Raw genomic sequence first — 24,747 nt, 5'->3', positions numbered from 1 at the left:
TTTTGATTTCCTAATTCAAAGAACTTTTATTAAACATTAGGTTTCCACCTATTAGAGGAATTTCAAGTAAACTTACTGATAAACCCTCTCTCTCTAATAAAACTCCTGTAGGAAAATTTTTGAATTTGTTTAAATCAGAGACCAGCATACTTCTTTGAAGATACTAATAGGCAAAGAGGCAAAGACAAGTCTAAAGAGGAAGAGTTATAGCCCTTTTTATAGATGTATGCAATTAATGGGTTTTTAATTATTTATTGATTTAAGCATATGCATGTAATAATATGGTTAGATATGTGAGCTAATGAGCAAATATGTCATCTTTGAATTGAAACAAAGGGCTATATCTGAAACCATGATATTCTTCTAGCCACTATCTAAAGCTAGCCATTAGTTTCCAGTAATATTTGTTATTTCTTAGCTACTCTAGTTAGCATTCTTCCTGTTAACACTTTCACTATCTTGTTACTCAATTCAACTTTCTTTGTATCTGAGTTTCCTGGCATTTAATTGAATATATTTGATCTTAGCATTTGTTTTTCTTGAAGATGTACCTAAACTAAATGTTTTTGGTTGACCCCAAATTCCATTTCGCTCTCCATAAAGTATCAGTTATAATCAGAAGTCACTGTGATATTAATCCTATTTAATCTATCCTTTTCTGTACCAAAAGGTTAACTTTCCGAACTTTTCCAAAATAGAAGATAATTATATGTACTGTAAGTAAGAAGCCTAGTTTGTGTCAGATATCAAGTTAGTTAAATAAAACAATCAGTTAAATAAAACAATTTAAAACATCTCAAAAGACAACAATAGTAAACTTCTTCTATAACGTTGCCAATAAGATTACATAGATTCAGTCACTTAATTCAACCCAAAGTATATTTACTTTCAAATTGGGCTTTCAAATTTGGGAAAAAATATTTTTAAACAATAGCAACAATACATGTAATGGCTAAATCAGAGCTCAAATCTACAAAATCTACAATGTCTCTTCTTTCCTTTTTTCCTCCCTTCTTCCCTTTCTTTTTGCTATCCTTTATCTGCTAATTCTACTTCCTCAATAATTAACCATTCATTTGTTACCTTCTTAGACTAGGTCTTCATGGCTTTGAAATAAATGGAAGTAAATGGAAAGTTGTTTAGCCTTCTATTTAAGTCAGCGGTTCTCAACCTATGGGTCGCGACCCCATTTGGGGTCGATCGACCATTTCATGGGGGTCGCCAAACCATGTTGTCCGCCATTTTTTCCCTTTTCCCTAGCTGTCCTACTCCCTCTTATTGGCTTTCAAAAGTGCCGTTCCTGCCTCCCTCCTCTTTGCGCATGCACAGCTTTTTTCTATATAAAGTTAGGAAGTTTCGGTTTCAGAGCATGTGGCGGAAAGCAATACAGAGGACAAGCGGCAGAAAGCGAGAGAGAGCAAGCAGCAGAAAGCAAAAGAGAAACAACCAAAAGCGGTAAGTTTCCTCTCTGGGGGAAAGGGGTTAGCAAAAGGGTGCCACGAGCTTAAAAGAGATCGCAATAAAGAGGATGGTATGCATGCATACCGTCCACCCAAACACACACCTTGTTGCGCCAATGTTAAGCCATGACTTACACACCTCCTTTTAGTCTGCTTGTTCAAATGCCTTCGCGATAAGCCGGCAGAATCAAAACTCCCTCTCTCTCTGGCAGCACTGAACCCACAGCAATGGTGTGTGTGTGTGTGTGTGTGTGTTTAAACAGCAGCAACAAACAATAACAAAAAGTATGTGTGTGGGGGGAGAGGGGAGATAATGATAAAGGTGATAGACCGGGTTTTCAAGCCGATCTCTTTCGCGGTGTATCCAGCCCGACCCCATTCAGAAGAAAGAAAGGCTGCAGCCGGAAAGAAACAGGGGAAAGATATCTGCACCTTTTGTTACACTCCCCGAAACCCCCCTCCCATTTCTCTGGCCTCTTGCGCAGATCTGTTCAGGGAGCCACACAATTCCGGGAGGCGAAAAGGGACGCAGGGATATTTCCAGAAACGAGCTAATCCAGTACACACAGTGACGCCCATATTCTCCCCTGCAGATTCTACCTCTCGCTGCAAGAAAACGTGTTTAAAGTTTCTCTGCCCCTTTCTCCCCTTTTAAACCCAAGACCTACCTCGTTTGCAGACTAGAGCGCTTTCCCGATTAGCCCAGCTTAAAACCTTAAAGCTCGGGCGTCCCTCAAAAGCCACTTCTCCCGACGCCGGGATCAAAGAGAAAGCTGTTTAAACTTCACCTATTAAAGTGAAGGTAACTTAGGTTCCTCCATATCACGTTCACCCAAGCCGAGCCACCATCTGAAAATGGGCCCTCGGGTTGGGCATTGATTGCCGCCTGCAGTGAGCGGGGGGAGGAAGCAGGGACCACCTTACCTGAAGCCCCCGTGCATCCTTTCTGGAGCCGCCAATGCCACCCGCTCCAGTTCCCCGCTCTGCTTACAATGGGTAGCTAGCTAGGCAGGCTCGCTTCCTCCTCCTCCACCACCGCCAGCAGCAGTAACTCCAGCCTCGCTGCCTCACAAGCCCGCAGGTGACATCATCGCCTTTTGGCCTGATAGGATGCAATGTGAATCTGGAACTATGTAAGGGAGGCTCACACAGAGAAAGCCTCCTACCAGCTCGCTGCCTAGTGCGCTCTGGGAGATAGAGTCCGGATCGAGTTGTTGGCCATAGGCAGCTGTATGTCAAGGACTACCTTTCCCAAAAAGCCCTGTGCACCCCCACTTTCTCTGCCGTTTTTTTTCTTCCCCTCCCCTTATCCACCAGCTCGAGTACGTTCGCCTTCCCTGAACCAAAAAAGCCGCGCTCAATATATTCAGCCGGGCGGGAGGTCTGGGATCAGCAACGGGGCTGCGAGGCTGGCCATTCCCTTCTTTTCTATGCTTCCCTTTTGGTGATTTGCAGTGCGGCGAATTGGAAGAGCTGACTTTGAGGAGGTCGAATGGTAATACAAGTCCCTTTTCTGAATTTAAGCCTCGCTGGAGTCCTCGGTGCTTGTTTTTCAGTGAACGTAAATACGACTCAAGTATGCGTGATTTTATACATGTGCTTGAAAAGTTTCAATTTGGAATTTATTTTGTCAAACTCCTTACTGGGACCTAGAGCAGGAAACATCTTTCTAATTTTATTTAGGGTAAGTTTCCAGAATCTGGCATCTGCTTTTCTGATTTAATTGCATAGTGGTTCTTTCTGTGCACGTTGTTGACTGAGTCCTAGGCCCACTCCATTTGGGGCTTTATAAATAAGAGCCCTTGATCCTTTTTACCCATCTCTAATGTTCAGATCTCATCTTCAAAATGTCTTTCCCTGCAGCGAATGAAATTGATTAGCATGATGTCCTTGCTGTGATTATAGCATGGATATATGAATTTTCAGAGGTAACTGTCAACCACCGATCAATAAGCTTAACCCTTGGACAGAGCCAAAACAAGCAGAGATAATCGATTGGTGCACAAAACTCATTGATGGGCAAAAAGGGAACAAGAGCTTTAAAACTTTTATTTGTATTGGAAACCAGTGAAAAACCAGTGACCTCTTCGGGCATTGGTGAATTGTATGCCCATTTGGGACTCATATGGAAGGTGTTGCAGCAATCCAAATTGAAAGTGAACAAGGCATGAATGACCATGAGCAAGGCTTCTGGCCTAGGAAAGGATGCAATTCATATGCAACATGAGTCTGGGCAAAGACCTCCTTATCCATGGCCGCCACCTGCTACTCAGGAGCTGTGAGGCTAGAAGGACCCCAGTTTGGTCTAATGGTTAATGCACCCAGCTAGAAAGTAGGAGACTTTCAGTTCAAGTCCAGCCTCAGCCATGAAAGCTAGCTCAGTATTTTTGGGCCAGTCCCTCTCTCTCAGCCCAATCTGCCTCACAGAGTGGTTGTTGTGGGGAAAATAGAAAGAGGAAGGTATATTCACTGTCTTGAACTATTTGTAAAAATAATAAAGCTGTGATACAAACTGATGTGCGACGCAAATAATATAACTAAACAAATAAATAGCACACCAGCTCAGTCTCGGGAAATGCCATCAGAGATGGAGGCCAGTATTGTGGCTTCCAGATCAAAAAAGGAGGAGACCATCAGGATTTGCGATTCAGAACAGTAGCAAAATTACAGTTATGAAATAGAAACTAAAATAATTTTATGGTTGGGGGTCACCACAACATGGTGGCCACGCCCACTTGGTGGCCACACCCACTTGGTGGCCTCACCCACTTGGCCACGCCCCTGGGGTCACCACAACATGGGGAACTGTATTATGGGGTCACGGCATTAGAAAGGTTGAGAACCAGATAGGTATTTTATAATTTAATCTATAATAATACTTCTTCCAAACACGAAGTAAAGCATTCCTCAAAATATGTGATTTAAAAGTCCGATCAACTTTCTTATTAAAAATTAAATATGCATGCCAACCATATATTAAATCCCAACCTTCCAAAAAAAGAATATCCATATTTGTTAAATTAAGCCAATCACTCAACCAAGTTAGGGCGGCTGCGTCATAATATAATTTCAAATTGGGTGCCTTAAGTCCCCCTCTTTCTCGAGCATCCTGTAATATCTTAAATTTAACCCTTGGTTTCTTCCCGGCCCATATAAAATTATTGATACCCTTTTGCCATTCCTCCAAATTTGCCTCTTTTTTAAGAATAGGTATCATCTGAAACAAAAAAAGAAACTTTGGTAGAACATTCATTTTTACAGCTGAAATTCTCCCCAACAATGACAATTGCAATTGATTCCCAGACATGCAATTGAGGGAACCTCTAAGGGGACAAATTTTGATAAAATTTCATATAAAGAATTGTTAATTTGTTCTGGTTCGAATTGGCATTTGAAATCCCTAGATGTATTAAGGCAGCAAAATATTCTACAGTCATGGTTTCAATATTTACAAATAATGGATAGATGGACTGTAGACAAGAAAGAGGGAATAACACTAGAAGATAGACAATTGGTTATTCAGATTAAAAACCAAGGTCCGGCTCATATAAAAAGAATATATAATGTTTTATTAGAGTTAGATTTGGAAACAGAATTGGTTAAAGATTGTATGATTAAATGGGCTCAGAATATACAGGAGCCGATCTCATTGGATTTATGGGAGATAATTTGGATAAGAAATGTTAAATTTACACAAGCTCAAAATTTGAGAGAAAATTTTTATAAAATGTTTTATAGATGGCATTTAGATCCTAAAAAATTATCTTGTATGTATTCCAACATACAGCCCAAATGTTGGAGATGTGGCAATAATGATGCGACATACTTTCATATTTGGTGGAATTGTAAAAAAGTAAAGGCTTTTTGGATTATGATTTGGTGGAACATTCAAAAGATTTTTAGAAAGAAGATAAAGTTTACTCCTCAACTATTTTTACTTGGTATTTTTGTTGACTTAAATGAAAAAGAAACTACTTTGATGTTGAATTTATTAACTGCAGCAAGGTTACTAGTAGGTCTATATTGGAAGAAAGATTCTTTGCCTACTTTAGAAGAATGGATATTTAAAGTATCTAGTTTTGCAGAAATGGCAAAAATTTCTGCTTATTTAAAGGATCATACACAAGAAAGATATATTACTGTATGGGGAAGGTGGATAGATTATATTCAGAAAAAATATGGAATTAAAAAGTTTTATTTATTTTATGAATGAATATCAAATATTATAGAGAATTGTTTTATAAGTTATGGAGTTAAAGGTTAATTATGATATTTTTTTTCTTTCTCTCTTTTTTTTTCCTTTTTCTTAATTATTATAATTTTCTTTTTCTTTTTTTTTTCTTAACCCTGTATTCTGCTCTGGGAAGTGAAGGGATGGGGGGTGGGGGTGGGAGGGAGGGTAAGGGGGGGTTCTCTATTTTAAAATTTTATTGTATTTTTATAAATGATTGTATGTTTTAAAAAATAAAAATTTTCAAAAAAAAAAAAAAGAAAGGTTGAGAACCACTGATTTAAGTTCTACATTAAACACATGCAATAGGATTATTACAGACAACAAGTAGTTCTCGATTTACAACAGTTTGTTTAGTGATCATTCAAAGTTACAATGGCACTGAAAAAAGTGATTTAGGACCATTTTTTTAAATTTACAACCACTGCAGCATTTTGATGGTCATATAATCACAATTCAAGCACTTGGCAACTGACGCATATTTATGATGGTTTCAATGTCCTGGGGTCAAGTGATCATCTTTTGCGACTTTTTGAGAAGCAAAGTCAATGGGGAATCCAGTAATAGCTGTGTTACTAACTTAACAACTATAGTGATTTATTTAACTGTGGCAAAAAAAGTTGTAAAATGGGGCAAAACTCACTTAACAACTGTCTTGCTCAGCAAAAGAAATGTTGGGCTCAATTGTGGTCATAAGTTAAGGACTACCTGTATGTTAATACTAATTACCCTATTGATATTGCTGGTCATGAGGCAGTTAGGATACTGCAATGCAAAGTAATGTATATCATAACTATGTTATTCCTTTTTCCCAGTTTATTTTTAATACACTTTTTAAAAGCTGAAAAGACAATGAACACTTTTAGACTATGTAAGTATTTTATAACAAAGTATACCTTCATTCATTACTCTAAAGAAAAAATTAAAGCTACCAACAAGAAAATATAAATGCAATTTAATTTTTTTTCTTTTTATGACCCTTTAATCCCTTTATTCAGGGTGGAGTTGGGTGACTGAATGGAGCTGAGTGTTTACTGGCCAGAAATCTTTCTTGACGCCTACACAGAGTTCCAGCAGATATTTTCTCTTTGTGCCCCGATAAACATCTGCCACTGCCTACGGTTGAACTCTCAGCCTTCTGAGTGGGAGGTGAGCATCTTCACCTCTAGGTTACCACACCGCTTGATAAATGAAATTTAATAAATTACAAAAATCAATTTAGATATACAACATAGAGATTTCTCTCTCATGTCAGTGCACGACTGCCTATAATTGCCTAATACTTTCAGAAAGATACAGCTTTGACAGATCTCAATAAGGAAAGCAGTCAACGTCAGGGAAGCAAAACATGCTCCAGAAATATTATCATGGGTGTAATATACTATGGGCATAAAATAATCTGTCAATTATACATTTTATTTATTTATCTCAACTCCCCCAATCTAGCAAGTATCCTTCTATAGCAGTCAAAATTTGCAGTAAGAATTCTTGGAAATTGTAATCCACCATATTTGGACTATGAGGAAAAGTTGGCCTGTATGATCAATTCAGGTAAATAGATAGTTAAATACACTAACAATATTTTAAAGAACTCACCAGGGAAAGTGAATAGATAACACAATGTATATTTTCTAATACAGATTTGCAAATTGGTAGAAAAATATATAAATGTATCTAAACTACCTAGAGCTCTCCTCTCAGCCTATATCATATGATAGCTTTCTGTCAACTGTTTTGTCTGGGTTTGCCTCCAGTGACCATTATACATACTTACCCTAAATTACTTTTAATAGCACCTCAGAACGTTCACGAGATGGGTAGTAATATAAATTAATTTAATAAAAAAAATACATTTGAGAATCAAAATATAGGCAATAGGAAGGAAAAAGGCAGAGCTGGCTTAACATCACACTAATCATGGTTTACTAACAATAATGGCTTAGTTCGTACAAGATCATACTGAGCCAAAATCAAATCAACAATTTTTTTACTTAGCATGTGATATGTGAATCCAGATTTATAGATTCATTTGCATTTTGACATGCATTATCAGTTTTAAAATAGTTTATCAACTGCTAAAAAAAGGATAAAATTGTTATAAATAAAACTGCTATGAAAAGGATATATTTAAGAATGTATCCAATTATTCTTGTTTAACAAAAGTAAACCACAATACTAAATAAGTTTATTACCGTCATGTATATGCAGTATATTATTCTGCATATTTTTATCAGTTTTTAAAAATATTTTTCCTAACGAAAGCATAGAAGTACTTTCCTACTGTATTCAATAATATAGCCAATATTTTCCTATTTAAATTGCCAAACCGTTTGAGAAATTCAGTAAATTTAAATGTCATACTAGTTTTTAACATTAAACATTTCACTTGAGATGATTCTAGTATTAGTGCAATACATCTTCTCAATTGCTATGATAGAAATAAGCACCCTCATTTTTGCAGGAAGAATTATTCAACCTTCTGACAATTGCAAGCCATCAAATGGTTCTAAGGTAAATTTACTGCTGTACTTTGAACATCTGAATATTATATTTCAAAGAATATGTACCTTCAACAATTGCAAATTCTCTGAACTACTTCATGGCAGATAGAGTTGAACTTTTTCAAAGACCAGACAAATTTCATATGCTTTCCCCATTTTACAAAAATACCAAAATATAGCTCAGCTAATATAAGTAGAAACAATGTATTAAGCTATTGATTTCTCAACCAGATGATGTACTAACGCTTCACTTTTCACCCAGAAAATTAGATTAAATATTAAAGTTTTGGAACATATAAATAACTGATTTGCCTGGAAGCTAGTCTTGAAAGAAACAAAACTGTGCCAACAGCATGTTTCCTGTTTCTGTCTCCAGTACAAACATTTCTGTCTTATAAACAGTCATTACTAAACTTAATTAATAGGCTGTTATTGAACAAATTCATTCTCTGCTGGTATTAAGAGGCAATGTACTTATCCTATATACATTATCATCTGGAACCAAGCCATTCAACCCTTTTTCTGTGCATACAGAAAAAAGTTATTTCAAATTTGATATATCCATAACTTAACAATTGTAGAAATTATTTCTGAATTATAAGTATAAATGTCTGAGACTTTTTGTACAACAATATGTTATTTAAGAAAATATATACTGTACTTAATTACAAAATCTTCAATTGAAAAGCATTGTTTAGGGAAATAAAAAACTGTAAATAATAAATATCCTTGCAAATTCTTCCCAATGTCTAATACTTAAACTTTAATTTATTAATTACATTAAAGTGAATATCTGTACAATATATTGTATTCATTCAATAGAAACAGGGCAAATAAATGATGTAAATAGTAATGAAAGCTTAAAGTAGGTAACAAACCTGGAGACCTATTAAATATTAGATAATGTTAATCCACATGTATTATCACTATGTAGCATCTAACTAGTTGTAGCATATAAGATAATATGCTGTTTTCATATGTAATAATTAAACACATCCTGTTTTGTCAAATAGCCTCTATAAAATGGGAAACTCATTTCTAATTTTTGTTGTAAAATTATACAAATTAAATAAAATATAACCTTGGAATAACTGAATTTCAGTTGACATTTAGGGAAAGAAAATAACTAAAAAGATATAGTTGTTATAAATTACATTAATAAATATTTTACTATAAATTTTAATATGTAAACCTAAAGTAAAATAACTGAAATAAGTGATTCCTACTAAAGAAATAGCATAAAATAGTAGTATAAATCATCTTGTCAAATTGTATATCTTGCTCCATTCATCCTGACTGCCTAAAATGAAATTACACTTTGTTGTTACATCTTGATTCCTTCTAATTATTTCTTCTAATTATTTAATAAGTTGATGGAAATAAGGGAAAGATTCAACAGAAAGGTGATTGATAGCTATAGATGTAAACTTCTCCATTCATCTGAATGAACTTTGTACTAGATCAGTAGTATTAATATCCACCATATATAAACAAATTTTAAATTTTCTGATTGCACCCACCATATATGGAAAAACATATTATTTTCAACATCAGGAGGCTCTGCAAATGGCTGACAGGTGTTAGGCATTTGCTACTAATGCTGCATCACAAACCTGTTGATTTATATAAAGATTTGTTCCAAATCTTTCCTTTTCTAGGCTTTCCTTCATTTTCTAATGAAATGTGTGAATGCATATCAGGTGGAAACAGAAAATCACTAACTTTTCGAGAAAATATTTTATATATCAATGAAATTTACCAAGTGTTCAGGTAATGCTGGATTTGGGATTAAATTAATTTCTTGCCTAATTTTAATATATTAATGAATAGTAGTTGCAGCTTTAGACAGATATATGCCAGCCTCATCTTTAATGTCATCAGATATTGTAGTTAGCTGCCAACTTTAAAATGTTCCGCAATGCCTGAGTGACCTGCTATCAAAAAGCTACTTCTGATATGTACTTCCTACACAATTAAAATCTCAAGCTCACTCTTAATTGGCACCTGCATAGCCTTTTTCTATAAATGCTAGCAAGAAGGCTAGGAATATCATGAATTAACATAAATGTTGTGTAAATGAGATCTGGAACACTAGGCTTCTCCCTGACATAAAATTATATCCCACAGCCTGCAAGTAACATAATCTCCCCCCCCCCCCAAAAAAAATGACCTAGAAAGAACAAGAAGGGGCAATGAATAGCATGAATGACAGGTTTTAGTCATGTCAAATTCCCTTTTAAACACCAAAAATGGCATGAAAAGGTGTCATTTTCATTGTTTCCTAAAGACTGAGGAGGCAAGCTATTTATACGATGGGGCAACCACACAAAAGACCTGGTTCCTCATTCTCATTCCTCCAGGACAGTGGTTCTCAACCTTTTTAATGCCGCGACCCCCAACTGGTCGTAAGTCAAGGACTACTCAACTGGTCGTAAGTCGAGGACTATTCAACTGGTGCAGCACCATTTGCAGAATGGGACTTTTGGCGGGCTCAGCAGGGCAGAGACAGCCTGGACAATTCCTATTGGCTTTTGAAAGCCAATAGAATTAGACTCTATTCAAGAGAGTCTATTCTGCTGGCTTTCAAAAGCCAATAGAATAAAAGGGAGTAGCACAGCTAAGGAAAAGGGGGGAAAAATGGCGGACTGCGTTGTTTGGCGACCCCCGGGAAATGGTCGTTCAACCCCAAATGGGGTCCCGACCCACAGGTTGAGAACCATTGCTCTAGGAGGAGGAATACGGAGCAGCTCTTCCTGATCTGAATTCACAAATTCATCTTGGAGCACACAGTTCCCAGATAACCAGAACCAAAGTGTTTCTTCCAACACCACAAAAAAAATGAATTAGAGTATTCATTCAAAGAATAGGGTAAGGAAATCTTTATGCAATGAAGGCTTAAGTATATGGGATAGAAAAAATAGCTGAAAGATCATATATGTTTGCCAACAGTTTCATCATACAAGTAAAACCACAGCAACAGAAAAGAATTATTTAACCAAACCAAAAAAATCCTATTTTATCAACTGAACGCCAGTGTTTCTGGAAAAGAAACCCACTTCTCCCAACCATCACATGTTGATCTTAGTGTAGTTGCTGAATTTACACATATTTACAGACCAGAGTTTGCAGATGATAAATAATATTAACAATCTCTTTAAGAGGTCTACATTGCAGTCCTACAGAGATATTCTTGGCAACAAACCTCATTGGATATAGTAATATTATTCCAAGGAAGCACAACAGGATTTTAGTATTTTACTATAATTCATTCTTTCACTTGACAGATGCCCTCAGAAAGTACAAAACCTAACAGTAACAGCTAAAAGAATCAAAACAGAACGACAACAGTTGATTCAGCAAACATTTAAATGCAGCAGATACAGTTAAATGTAGCAAATATTAATGAAGAAGAGTTTTCTTTAACTCCAAGTTGGATCTTCTTGAAGTTAGATTGGTTTAGACAAATGACAGAAAATAGCACTGAGGATTGAGGATCACCCTTAGTAGTCTTGTTGTTCATTCTCTTGAGCTACAGAAGGTGAAAAACTATAATCTCTTTTTTTAGCTGGGATGCATTCATATGACAGACTGGATGACAAAAACAGTCCACAAAATTAATTTGGGTTATGTATTATATAAAGCCAGAAAATTGGGATAATCCCCCAAATTGATTTGGTTTAACACGTGTTATGAGGACAATCTAATTCCCCTGATGATACGGAAAGTGGCCCTTCTATGCAGGGGAGCATCATTGTTTCTTTCTATGTCTAAACACAATATAGGAGTGTTTTTATTATCACTTATTTTAATAAACTTGGATGCTACTCAGCGCAGGAGAGTTTGGTATAGGTGGGATAATCATGGCAATCCCCACCGAACCTCTGGCCGAGTCATTGGAAACCAGGAGCCTCCCACAAAGGGCCCCTCTCCGGCGTCTGAGCCGGGGCGAGCGCCCTGCTGCATCAGATCAAAGGCCCGTCTTCTCGCCCATCCTGCCTCCCACAGAAGCGAGCGGGCCAGATGTCTCTGGGAAGCTGCTGGCAAGGAGGACCGGAGCGAAACAGAAATAGCACTCGCCCACTCCAGCTTCCCAGCCCCGCGCATCCTGTTGCCTAAATCCCAGGCATAGCTCTACCCGCTTTGAAAGCCGGCCAGGCTGGCGGCTACCATTTTTTCGTGCAACCCGCCCCCCTCCTTCCCCGGGGTCCCCTCAGCGCAAAGAGGGAGAATTCCCCGCGCTGCCCAGCCTCGTCTCTCGTTCTTTCCCCCTCAGGCTCCTTGGGAAATCAGCTTGTGCCGCCTCCTCGTCGGTCGCCCCACAAGACAGCCCACATGCTCGTCAGCCCCCTCAGTCTCACCGTCGTTCCTGCCTGCATGGGCCACAGCGCCCGGGACAAGAGGAAGAAATGGAGCGACGGTCACCGTACGGAGGAGCTCTCGAGAGTTAAACGTTGTCCCTCGCCCCCGGTGATGGCGGGGCTGCCGCAGCCACCCTCGCCGTTCAAGGTTCCCATCCAGAGCGACGCCGCTTCAGCGGCTCCATCGCTCCCCGGCCTACCCCGCCTCCTTCTCGGCCCTGCAGCGCTCTCTCCGTTGCCTAGCAATTGCCCGCCGCTTTACCTTCCAGCCGGGCTGGCGAGCTCAAACCAATCGCGGGCCGCTACGCCACGTGACCCTTCTCGGAGTAGGCGACGCTTAGAAACGCGGGAATCCAACGGCAGAGAAATGAAAGATTGGGGTGGGGTGGGGAGTGATTTTCCTGTGTCTTCTTTTATCTAAAGCACAGAAAGTAGCATTTGGGTAAGAAGAGAGTGTGAATCGCCTTGGGAGGAATGCCTCATTTTTACATTGGCAATATCCAGCTGATCTTGGATGGAACGGAAAAAGGGAATTAGATTTGGACCTGGTTAATAGGGGGATCGGGGACCACTAGAAAAGCAGTCCAAGAAAACCCACAAGTTGCCACCACACCTGACGAGGAAGTGCATCCCATCCAGGAATAAAGATGGAAAATCCCTGGATCTGAGAAGTTTCAACACCCACTCAGTTTTAGTAGGATTGAATCAGAATTGGTTTCTTCCCATCCAGGCATTGCAACAGGTTGTTGGTGGCACGAAGTGGAAAGATGTAATTGGATATCATCAACAGACTGACAATACTGGACCCAAAACTGATGGATGACTTCAACCAGTATTTTTATGTAGAGATTAAACAGAAGGGGAGAGAGTGGGGTGCCCTGTAGCACCTATAGAGAGGGAATTATCTCCTCCTCCCTCCACTAATACCAAATGGAAGTAACTGCAAAGGAAGAGAACCACTAGAGTTTGTTTAGAAAGATACTGTGATTGATGAAACTGAAAACTGTTGAGAGATCAAAAGCACAAAAATGGATGTACCATCCCCATCCTGGATCTGTCATCAACAAGCACAACCATGGCTGTCCCATACTAAATCTCAACTGGAATGGGTCTAGACAATCTGCTTTCTTCGGGGTCCTCTGTAATTGCAGCCTGACCACCTTTTCAATCACTTTCCTTAAAATCTAGAATAGATGAGACAGTCTCTTGAGGGATGCACCACAGACTCTTTCAAGGCCATTGCATGCACCACCACCACCACCACCCAGACTACCTCCGCCCAAAAAAGCCAAGATCACTGTATGGACTCAATTACAGGCAAGCTGCTAAGTTGCTTAATGAGCCATAAAAGGTCTGGATCCAACAAATAGGTGGCTGAGCTAACCACACAGGTATCTTTCACCACTTCCAGGAGAGTCAGTGACTTGAATTCATCCCAGATCACACCATCAGATTGTGCCTATACCTTGGTTAGGCCTGCCAGTCAGAGTCCAATTCAGAACAGATTTGACCATCTGTATCTGCTAAATAGCCAGAATATTTTCATAGCAGCCCTGCAAATGATCTGTTCCTACCCAACAGACTGGATCATGATAAACAGGGCCTCTGGGCAAGGTATCTGAACATCTGTCAGTATATGCAATTAGGATGGAGAAATATAGGTAGTCTCTTCTGTGCTTTATCTCCCAGAGCTTCTTAGTAAAGCACATGGCAACCAAGGCTTCACCTGAATCACCCATAAGTTCCTTGGAGAAAACCCCAACCTCCATCTGGAATCCAGTAGGAGCTATTAGTTAATCAACTCAATCAAGCCAATCGAATAGACCCTATCTTCTCACAGAGGAGGGTGGCACCAGCTGGAAGGCAATCAGTGATGTGTGATTTAGTTGGGTTAAAACATGACTTTCGATGTTGGCCTTTCTCAGCCACTAAAGTACCCTAAGATTATCATCATCAAGATTGATTTTATTTGGTTACATACAGCTAAACCTTACAGTACTAAGTTTCATTAGCTAATTACCATTTCCTCTCTCTTATACAAGTGACTGCAGGCGGAGAAAAACAGATCTACTTCTGAGTAGGAGTAAGATGTACATAACAATGAAAATATTAGCATGCCCATGCTTTTGAAAGAGAACATTTCTTGTTGCATCTGCTGTAATTAAAGACTTAGTCATAACATTAGTGTTAATTTAATAGCATTAGTACATTTGGAAAGATTTGCTGAATATTTGTGTTGAATTAACTTTTCTATAAGATGCAAATGAGCAAAGAATTCCTTATACTCTCCCTTTAGCGCAGGCAGTAGAAAAAATTACAAGGAGACAATATATTCAAGAAATACTACCTAAATTCTACAGAAACTATCTCTCGTAACATAATCTCAGCCTACCATTTTAATATTACTGCATCAAATGATTGTGTACAGGAAGTCTGCTCAGGTTGCTTAATAGAGTAAAACATTTGTTGTATTTATATAGCACTTTTAGTAAAGCTGCTGCTGCTTAGAAGTAAGTCCTGCTGAATTCAAGTTAAATGCTTACAGGTAGTCCTCGACTTACAACAATTCATTTAGTGACTGTTCAGAGTTACAACAGCGCTGAAAAAAGTGACTTATGACCGTTTTTCACACTTACAACCATTGCAGCATCCCCATGGTCACGTGATCAAAATTCAGACACTTGGCAACTGACTCATATTTATGACGGTTGCAGTGTCCTGGGGTCATGTGATCACATTTGCGACTTTCTGTTATGCAAAATCAATGGGGAAGCCAGATTCACTTAACAACTATGTTACTAACTTAACAACTGCAGTAATTCACTTAACAAATGTGGCAAGAATGTCATAAAATGGGGCAAAACTCACAACAAATGTCTTGCTCAGCAATATAAATGTTGGGCTCATTTGTGGTCATAAGTCAAGGACTACCTGTATTTGCAGTCTCAATTTACTGAAATAAATGAGCTGAACTACAGCTGAGTTTGTTTTATTTATTAGATTTTTATTCTGCCTTTCTTATATTTATAAATAACTCAAGGCAGCAAACATACGCAATACTCATTTTTTCCCTTTTTCCCTACAACAACAACCCTGTGAGGTGACTTGAGCTGAGAGAGAGTAACTGGCCCAAAGTCACCCAGCTGGCTTTCATACCTTAAAGCAGGATTAGAACTCAGAGTCTGCTAGCTTCTAGGCCAGCAGCTTAATCACTACATCAAACTGGCTCTTCACAGGACTAAGCTGCTGGAATCTCATCTTCATTTTCAATTCCCACCATACTGATCTCAACTAATTTGTTCTTCCTATGCATCAGGTTTATTATTTTAATTTTTATTCCCAATCTGTTTTGTTACTTTTATTTATCTCCTTGGTCCCTTCAGAAGTTCCCTGTTTATAATCTGTTTTCAATTTAACAAATATTCCCCTTCTAAATGATATCATTTAGCATTTGTTTTCCTGCTTTTGATCTTCATTTTATTTACATGGTTAGGTTTTGCATTTCTTAGCCAATATCTTTCCTGGCTATGAAAATACTTAGGTTTTTTTTCATTCTTCCCATCCTAAATTTAGATTTCTTTTTCTCATTAATAGTCCACTCTATAATTATGGATTATTTATATGAATTGTCAAAAAGTTTTAATGCATTTAATACAACTTATATTTGCAGAATTAAAGATTCGTACCAAGCCTAAAAATTAAAAAGGTATGCTCATGTCTTCAATAGCCACTTTTTAAACCCAATACTTTTTTTGTTAACATATATTATATTTTGTGCCAATCTCATGGTTTACTAATACATACAAGTACTTTCCTCCAGCAAAAGCAATAGAACTGGGTATGAGACAATGAAGTTAGTACAACATTAAGCATGACTTTTTTTTTTTTTTTTTTTAAAGGCATGCTTAATATCACCACTTCTGTTTTCAGGGAAAAGCAATAGAACATTCTCAGGCTTTTTTACTTTCTGCAGACCGCTAGAGTAATCCATAACTGAAAGTTATTGAGGACCATCACGCTTAGTGTTATAAGTGAGGCCCCTGCAGGTGATGAGACAACATCTAAGAAACCTGAAATTAAATCAACAAATTTAAATGGCTAAAACATCAAGATGATGACAAAGTTGAAGAGGTTTTGGAGTTATCTCCTCAAATGTGCAGTATGAAATGAAGATCAAGTTCACAAAAAAGTGGTGAAATTACGTATGAGATATATACTTTGTCAATTGAATTTTATGGGCATTATAGATACTTTGCATTTACAGCAGTAAATTACAATATATTTCCCCCTAAGTCACAGGTTGGGCAATTTACTGGTTGATCATAAGAAGACATTTACTCACTCCATATTGCTCTCCTTCTAGGAAGCAATGCACTGGGCCCAATAATCTAGTCCCCTTCATCATATTGCGTATTGGTAATTATGCAGCTTCTAAGAATTTGCTCTATTCTTGCTGTTGTTTTCTACAAAGCACAATCAGTAAAACCTTTTGTCAGGCCTCTGTCTCTGAGTGACACACTAGGGTAGTGATGGCGAATGTTTTAGAGACCGAGTGCCCAAACTGCAACCCACAACCCACTTATGCATCGTCGGGTGCCGGGTGGGTATGGCCGATTGGCTGGGCATGGCCAATTGGGTGGGCGTGGCTGCAGTGGTAACGGCACTGAGTGGGACTAAAAAGTTCAATCAATTCCAACTTTGCAAGATCTTTTTTTTCCCCCGCAAGAAGTTGAAATTGACTGATTGAACTTTTTTTTTTTTCCACACGGCGGCAGAGGCCTAAAGCGAAAAGGTTTTATAAAACCCAGCTGAAGGCCTAGGACTGGGGCGATGGCACGCATGCCCACAGAGTGGGCTCTGAGTGCCGCCCCTGACACCCGTGCCATAGTTCGCCACCACTGCACTAGGGTGAATGTAATTCACTAGGCTGAATCTTCACAGCTACACAGCAGAGTGCAAGTGTACAACTTAGTGGATTGTGATTGAGTGATCCACCTTCTCTGTTTCACAGCTCAAAAAAAAACCTGGTAAGCAGGATTGCTTCCTGTTTCTCTCTATGTACAGTTTCCCATGCCATTCTGAGAAAGAGAGAAAAAAGAGACATTAGCAGCTGCTGCCAATCCCTCCATTTCCTAATCAACAGAATTTGTGGGAGGACAAGTTAGTGAGGGACAGGCCCAGGATATTCCCAAATCCGAGCAGAAGGAAGAAGTTGCTATGGTCTGTTTTGTCTTTCATCATCTCATATTTTATAGTCTACTTATTTGATACTTTTTCTTCAGATTAAATGCTTTCTTTTAAAGCATGTTTATTGAATATAAAAAAATTCTCTAGATAATTTCACATACAGATATTTTCTCAGTGGTATTTTTTAGAATTTGAGCAAAGTTTCTTTTAATATTGTTTTAATAATAATAATCTCTCTCTCTCTCCTCTCTCTCTCTCACACAAACACTAAAACAGTTTAGCATTGCAGTACATTGTTGTAGGATGTTTTCAATTATTCCAATTAAATCTATATTTCTGGCATTATCTGGAGGTTCTCTCATCCAAGTATTCCCCATTTCTGACCATCCCTAGTCTTTAAGCCCAGGCAAGATAGGCAGATATTGCTGTTACGTTCTCCTCTATGGATGTTTTTAAAAAGCTTGTAATTTATGACTATCAAAGATGTGAACTGGGATATCCTAACTGTATCATAGCCAAGATGAAAAATACTTTTTCTTCCTAAAATAGGCTGCTGACATGAATTCTGAAAACAATACTTGGACTGAACAATTGCCTCGGAGTCACTTTCCTCCTTAATTCTAACTATTTGTGTTTCACTCTGAGCATCTTGAACAAAACAGTGTTTTACTCAAGAATAAGAGGTCATAGGTTCTTCAAAAATAAAAAGACATTAGATCTCAATTATAATTTTATAAACAGCATTAAGCAAAGATGTGTAACGATTTACGACAGAAATGCTAATGTAAATAAACCCCCTTTTCAAGAATTGTTCAAGAGTTACTTCTATGAGGCAGCAAATACAGAAGATAGCTACCAGGAGAACTGCTAAAGAATTTGCTTTTACAGGTAGTTCTTGATTTACAACCATTCATTTAATGACCATATGAAGTTACAACACATTGAAAAAAGTGACTTACAGCCAGTCCTAACAATGTTTTTATGACATGAGTAGCAGCTTTTATCCTGAAGTTTAGAAACCAAGGGGTTTTGATTTCTGAGAATCAAACCAGATGTTTTTAATAGCACAATACTTACTAGCATTACATAACTGATGATGTCCCATTATGTTTTGGAAGAATACCATATAATGGCCACTTTTTATATATTCTCTTTTATCTTTCCACTTATTAATTTCAATCACTTGCTGAAAAGTAAAATCTATCTATTTGGGAAGTTAACTGAAGTGACTCTTATGATAAAGCAGAAATATCTACACTAGCTTGATAACTGGAGCTGATCTGCACAGCTATTGGTAACAGATTCTTATAATATAATATAACATTAACTTTCTATACTAGTATTCTCCCAAATATAGGGTATCATGGTATAATATTGGATGATCTCTTTGTAGAAAGAGATTGATGATTGCTTAACTCTGAGCAATATATTTCCATGCATCTCTTGCTGAAAGCTTTGTGCCAGAATGAAGAATTGATTGACTGAGTGAGTGAATGGATGTTTATAAAGTAGAAGACTAAAACGGCTCAATGCAAGTATTACTAAATTGCTAAAGCAAAGTCAATGGGAAAGTCAAATACATTCAATAACAATGTTACTAACTTAACAACAATTCACTTAATAACTGTGGCAAGAAAGGTCATAAAATGGAGCAAACTCACTTAACCAATGTTTCACTTAGCAACAGAAATTTTGGGCTCAATTGTGGTCGTAAGTCGAGGACCACCTGTCGTATCATACTGTAGAAGAATATCACAGTTCCCATTTTGCAGTTGCAGTGTCCTGGGGTCATGTGACCATCTTTTTTTACCTTCTGACAACCAAAGTCAATGGGGAAGCCAGAATCAATTAATAATTGTGTTACTAATTCAACAAGTGCAGTGATTTACTTAACAAATGTGGCAAGAAAAGTCATAAAATGGGACAAAACACTCTTAACAAATTTCTCACTTAACAAACATAAATTCTGGACTCAGTTGTGGACTACCTGTATCCTTTACAACATAAACACTTTGTTTAAGCCATTTTAAACATATCACAATTCCTCCGTGCCAAGTATGAGCAATCCTGACATCTCTTCCTATAAGATTTCCAAGCTTCCATATCAGTTTTAGGAATAGCAACAAAGATTTTAACTTTCATTACGGAAGAATTTTGTTGCAGGCAACAGTTTGGCACATTGTTAAAATCATTAGACGATAAACATGGATTTAATGAACTAAATTATCAGCGCTGTGTTTCCAGCATCAAAAATTTACCCTGCTGTTTCATGTTAAAATTTACTGTGGGACTCTAAAGTAATATTAATTAGATGAATCAACAAAGGTATTAGTTAATTAATGAAGATGGGCCAGCTACAAATCCATTATTTTTATGGTCATCAGGTTTTGCTGTATTGAAACAGACATTAAAGATAATTTTTTTCACGTAATAACCAGGGCTTTTTTTCTCATAGAACACCCAGAATGGAGTTCCGGCACCTTTTTTGGATGGAACCTTGTAGGGTAGGCAAGGCGAGTTGTATGATATGTGTGAGTTCCGGCACCTTTTTTTTTTTTTTTTAGATAAAAAGCACCGGTAATAACTAATAGAAAGTATTGGCTGAAATCCTAGACCAATCTTCAAGTGCCCTTGAATGCAGTAAGAATTATTTTTGAATAGATATGTACAGTATAGTATTGCCTTGTAAGTGACTGACAAGTTACATTTCTTATATTAGCAATACAAACAAGATAATCCCATAAACTGAACAACAGAAACAGAAAACTTGGTAGTGATGGGACAATGGGAGAAAAAATATATTATTCATTTAATGTATTACATTTATACTTTACTTTTCATTTAGGGACATTTTATCCGTATACGTTGGTTGGGTGTGGAGATAAATAAGGCCCTATAGCAGGGGTTCAAAATTATAGTGTATATGCATAATTCATTGCCGTTATTTTGAATTTTTGTAAGGTGTGCAAGAATATATCAGAAGCATTCTAGGGGTGCAGGGTATAGAAAAGGTTGGGAACCACTGCCCTATAGTTTTAGTTAGCTTTGTGACTTGAGGTTTTGCCAAACCTAGTCCACATGCTTATTACAATAAACTTATTTAAAGAACAATTAGTATTATTGAATTCAAGAAATAATAAAAGATTAAAATATTGCATGTATATGCTTGGACTTAACAGTAGCTTTCTTTGTTATTTGCCCAAGGCAAATGATTTACATTACTTTATAGTAGTTCCTTTGAAGTGTGAATTAATTGGAAAGAATATTAATTACAGTTGAGCTTAGGCATAGCAAGTCCATGCCTGATTTCTAATATCCTCAGAAATGCCACCTTAATTTGTAAGAAAATGAAGCCTTCTCCACTGATATGGCTAGTGATTCCTTTTGTTCAATCAACGAAAAAGTAAACTTTTACATATAGCACCTTTAGTTATCCCAGATATACCACATCTATAGAAGAGTTTATGTAATTCCAGTTGTAGTTAATGGTGCAATGGTAGCTGTCTTAACAGAGTTATAGATTTGCAAACGTTCAATAACCAAATTATTTACCTCTATTACACCATCCATGTACTTGTTTTTATTCTGTCTCTTGGTTCCATCCACCCATGACTTTCCCTTCCTTTCAGTCCATTCTTTTTTATATATTTGTTTTATGACTCAGGTCTCATTCATTCTCTTTATAAAACCGAATCATTTCAATGAATTTTTGTCATGATCACTAACTTTTGTATTTCAACCACTTTCATACTTCACCCATTCATCCTTGACCCTTTCTCTTCTTGTTTTATTATATACACTTTTAAATTATCCCTTTTGGCATTCCACGTAATTTTATGTTTCTCCTGACATATTCAGCTCTCACTTTGATATTATAAATCTCAGAATCATCAATCAGGATTGATTTTTAATGTTAAAAGAACAAATATATATATACACACACAAACACACCAGCATAATGCAAACACATATTGCTACTTGTAGCCAAAAGCAGGAAAAGCTGATTTAATAAAATAAATAAGTGGACTGAACTTGAATTAGTACAGCAAAGCTAGTTTAAATGAAAGTTGATAATTTAGAGAAAATCTAATTAGGCACAATGCCTATATCTTTAAATTATGGCAATTAAAGAGAAGACGGTTTTAGTGGAATTTTAATTCTTCTCCGAGGGACTAAACATACCAAAGAAGCTACTACAACATATGTAACTGATTGTACTTTTTAAAATGATCTTAAATTATCCGCATAAGAGTGGCTCCAGATTTTGTTGAAAGAGAACATAAATTAGAGCCACTCCTTGCGCTGATCATTTGTCTTGGATGAGGTGGATATGGTTACAAGCATAAAGATATGCTTTAGATTTGAGAGTAAGGCATATGATATTGATTTAAGTGTTAAATAAAAAGAAAAATATTTATTTTTAATGACTAATTTTATCTTGGGACTCTCACATCAATATATTAAAGGTTAAATGGTTTACTATATCCAATGAATTTATTACACTATTGATCTGCTAGTGTTTTCATGTGCATATAGAACCAATAGAATCCTTTTGGGTTTTGCATTTCTTTTTTTATTAAGAAAACAACAAATGTTCTTCAGAGTATTTGCTTACTACTTATGAGTCAAAGGTCTCATAGTTGATGGCTATGGATTTCACAAAATATGGTGATCTCACATTGAGAGGCTGGATTTTGAAACATAACAACTGAAACCCTTTAACAGATGTTCATCACTAAAACCTGTTAAGAGCAGTTAATCCTCAGTTAACATGTTCTGAGTATTAGCTGCTTAAACAAATCTTGTTTTGATTTGGTTTTTAACAGATTACAATTTCAGTGTTTGGCCAGATTATTAAAAACTGGGATTTGTTTAAAAGATTTTTAATCTCCTTTTTAAAAACAATGTCAATTTTAAAATTAGGATATGAACAAAAAGTCTATACTATATTTTGCACAATTTAGTAAATTTTTGAAAAGTATACAGTAGGACTCAACATCTAAGTAAACATGCACAGAATTGTGTAGATTATAAAATGAAAAAATATATATTATAATAAAATAGCCATTAGTGTATGTGTACTTCACCCTAGATACTTTCGTAGCTTGTGTGCAGAGGAATATCATTGTGCACTCAGATTTCACATGCATGAAAGCTCTTACTTCTTGAGTTTAGCATCTGTAGCACCTCTAAACACACCTCTAATTATAAGTGGCAATTCTGCCCCTTAGCAAATCTGATTAAAGAACACACATATTTGGACAGGAGCCAGAGGCAGAGTTTACCATCCTAAACATATTAACCAGTGAAGCAATGAATCAAACACAGTAGAACCTATTTCATGATATACATGCTTAGCGTTGTAGGGATGAAGTACTGAGCAGTGTATTTTCTGGTGTAGTTTACACGCTAGTTCATTGCCTTCACTGAGGCAAGCAATTCAGTTGTAAAGACTGATTCCCAGTTTATATGTAACTAGCAATGGGTTGACACCATGAGTCTCAAGTCTTTAAATTCAATACATATCATTTACTTTGAAGAGGTTGCACAATGTAGCCTTTAAATGGGGGGGGGGACAGTTTTTGTACCTGTTAAGTAAATCTGATCAACTCTTAAAGTCACACATTTCTAATTACTTTTTTTTAAAATGAAGACTTCTGATTGTAAAAAGTGGTGCAGTTATTATTCTTTTCTGAGAACAATTTTTATTCTAATAGTATACCATAGATTCGGTAAACCAAAATGTTCCTAAAATGTTTCCTAGGAATGCAGTAGATTTAAGTTACCTAAAGTTTTCCTTTCAAATCACTAGCAAAACAAACAAACCCCAAACCAGACAGCATTCAATGGATGACCAATTTTAAACATAATAATATTAATACAGTACTGTACCTGATTATCCTGATGCCCATCCAACAGCCACGCTTCCTGCAACTGAACTTTACTCTGCCAGAGCTCCTATATTAAACACCTTCATCTTTTCAATTTTTTTAAACGTACAAGCCCAGGCAAACTTTAAATCCAGGAAAATGAAATTAAACACACACATCAAAGGCAGACAAGCAGTGAGACCAAATGCTTGTAATCTGATCAGTGATCTGTTGCCGTACATCAAAGGCTGTGCTTTGGAGACGAGAGAGAGAGAGAGAGAGAGAGAGAGAGAGAGAGAGAGAGAGAGAGAGAGATTTCTTCTTTAGCTGCTAATAATACTGTAGCTTCCTCTTTTCCTTACATACGTGTAATAAAAACTTATCAGTGTAGGTCAACCTACCCTCCTTCCTTTTTTCTTTGGAAAGGGAAAAAATCCGTCTTTCTTGGAATTGAGTAGCTGGGTCTCTAGCTGATCTTTTCTTTTTTCCTTTTCCTTTTTTTTTTTTTTTTTTTGTTCTCAAGCTGTGCTCCTCACGGATTGTGTGTTGGAAGTTTTCCCCAGTGCCAGCGGGTTCCGCTTAATGCCTTTCATCTCGCTGAACTGATCCCATGACATCATTCAATGCTGTGGGACTGGTTAGAGAACTATAATACAGCCTGTGGGGAAACACAGCTGAACTGCAGCAAAGAGTCGGTGTGGTTTTTAATCGAGTTAGCTGTTGTAAACAAGGCAAGAAAGAACGTTCTGCTGTTTGGAATTTTCAATATGAATCTGCAAAAGGGTTCGCCCATTTTAAATGCCCTCGTAGGATGGAGTTGTCTGTTCACGTTCAAGCAAGGGCATTAGCTGGCATGGTGTGTGACTTCCATACAGATTTCCCACACAGACCAAAAAGATAAACTTGTCAGAGCATTTGCAACAGCTGCCAAAAAAAATACTACTGCAACCAGCAAAAGAATTAAAAAATCAAATACGTATGTAAATTCCCACCCTTAACTCCAGTACTCATATGACTTTTATAACTATAACTAAAACTAACTATAACTATAACACTTCAGATGTTTATGTTTCTTTAAATTTGGTAGGGGGATTTGTTCAGAATAAGTCTCATAACCAAATTCTATGCATATCAATTCAG

The 24,747-nt window shown here is 37.1% G+C and overlaps 1 protein-coding gene across 9 annotated transcripts in view; it reads right to left on the bottom strand.

The window, feature by feature from the left end:
- The window catches only part of TNFRSF19 (TNF receptor superfamily member 19), a 45,434-nt gene extending 21,161 nt beyond the window's left edge, over positions 1-24,273 (bottom strand). For 3 of the 9 annotated variants that reach the window (XM_039356216.1, XM_039356243.1, XM_039356250.1), the window contains exons 1-2: positions 24,009-24,273; positions 23,630-23,855 (exon numbers count right to left, since the gene is read on the bottom strand). Coding sequence is in view for 1 of the 9 variants with exons in the window: in XM_039356187.1 (XP_039212121.1) it covers positions 12,551-12,568 (18 nt within the window). In the remaining 8 variants the exon portion in view is untranslated. Of the gene's footprint in view, positions 1-12,550; positions 12,879-23,629; positions 23,861-24,008 lie in introns of those variants that run through there. The other 6 variants (XM_039356200.1, XM_039356196.1, XM_039356235.1 and 3 more) reach the window with 6 other exon arrangements.
- Positions 24,274-24,747: the final 474 nt, after the last annotated feature.

Source organism: Crotalus tigris, unplaced genomic scaffold, assembly GCF_016545835.1.
Source record: "Crotalus tigris isolate CLP2741 ecotype Arizona unplaced genomic scaffold, ASM1654583v1 scf7180000017573.2180621, whole genome shotgun sequence".
Taxonomy (NCBI): domain Eukaryota; kingdom Metazoa; phylum Chordata; class Lepidosauria; order Squamata; family Viperidae; genus Crotalus; species Crotalus tigris.
This window is presented reverse-complemented; position numbering and strand designations above follow the sequence as displayed.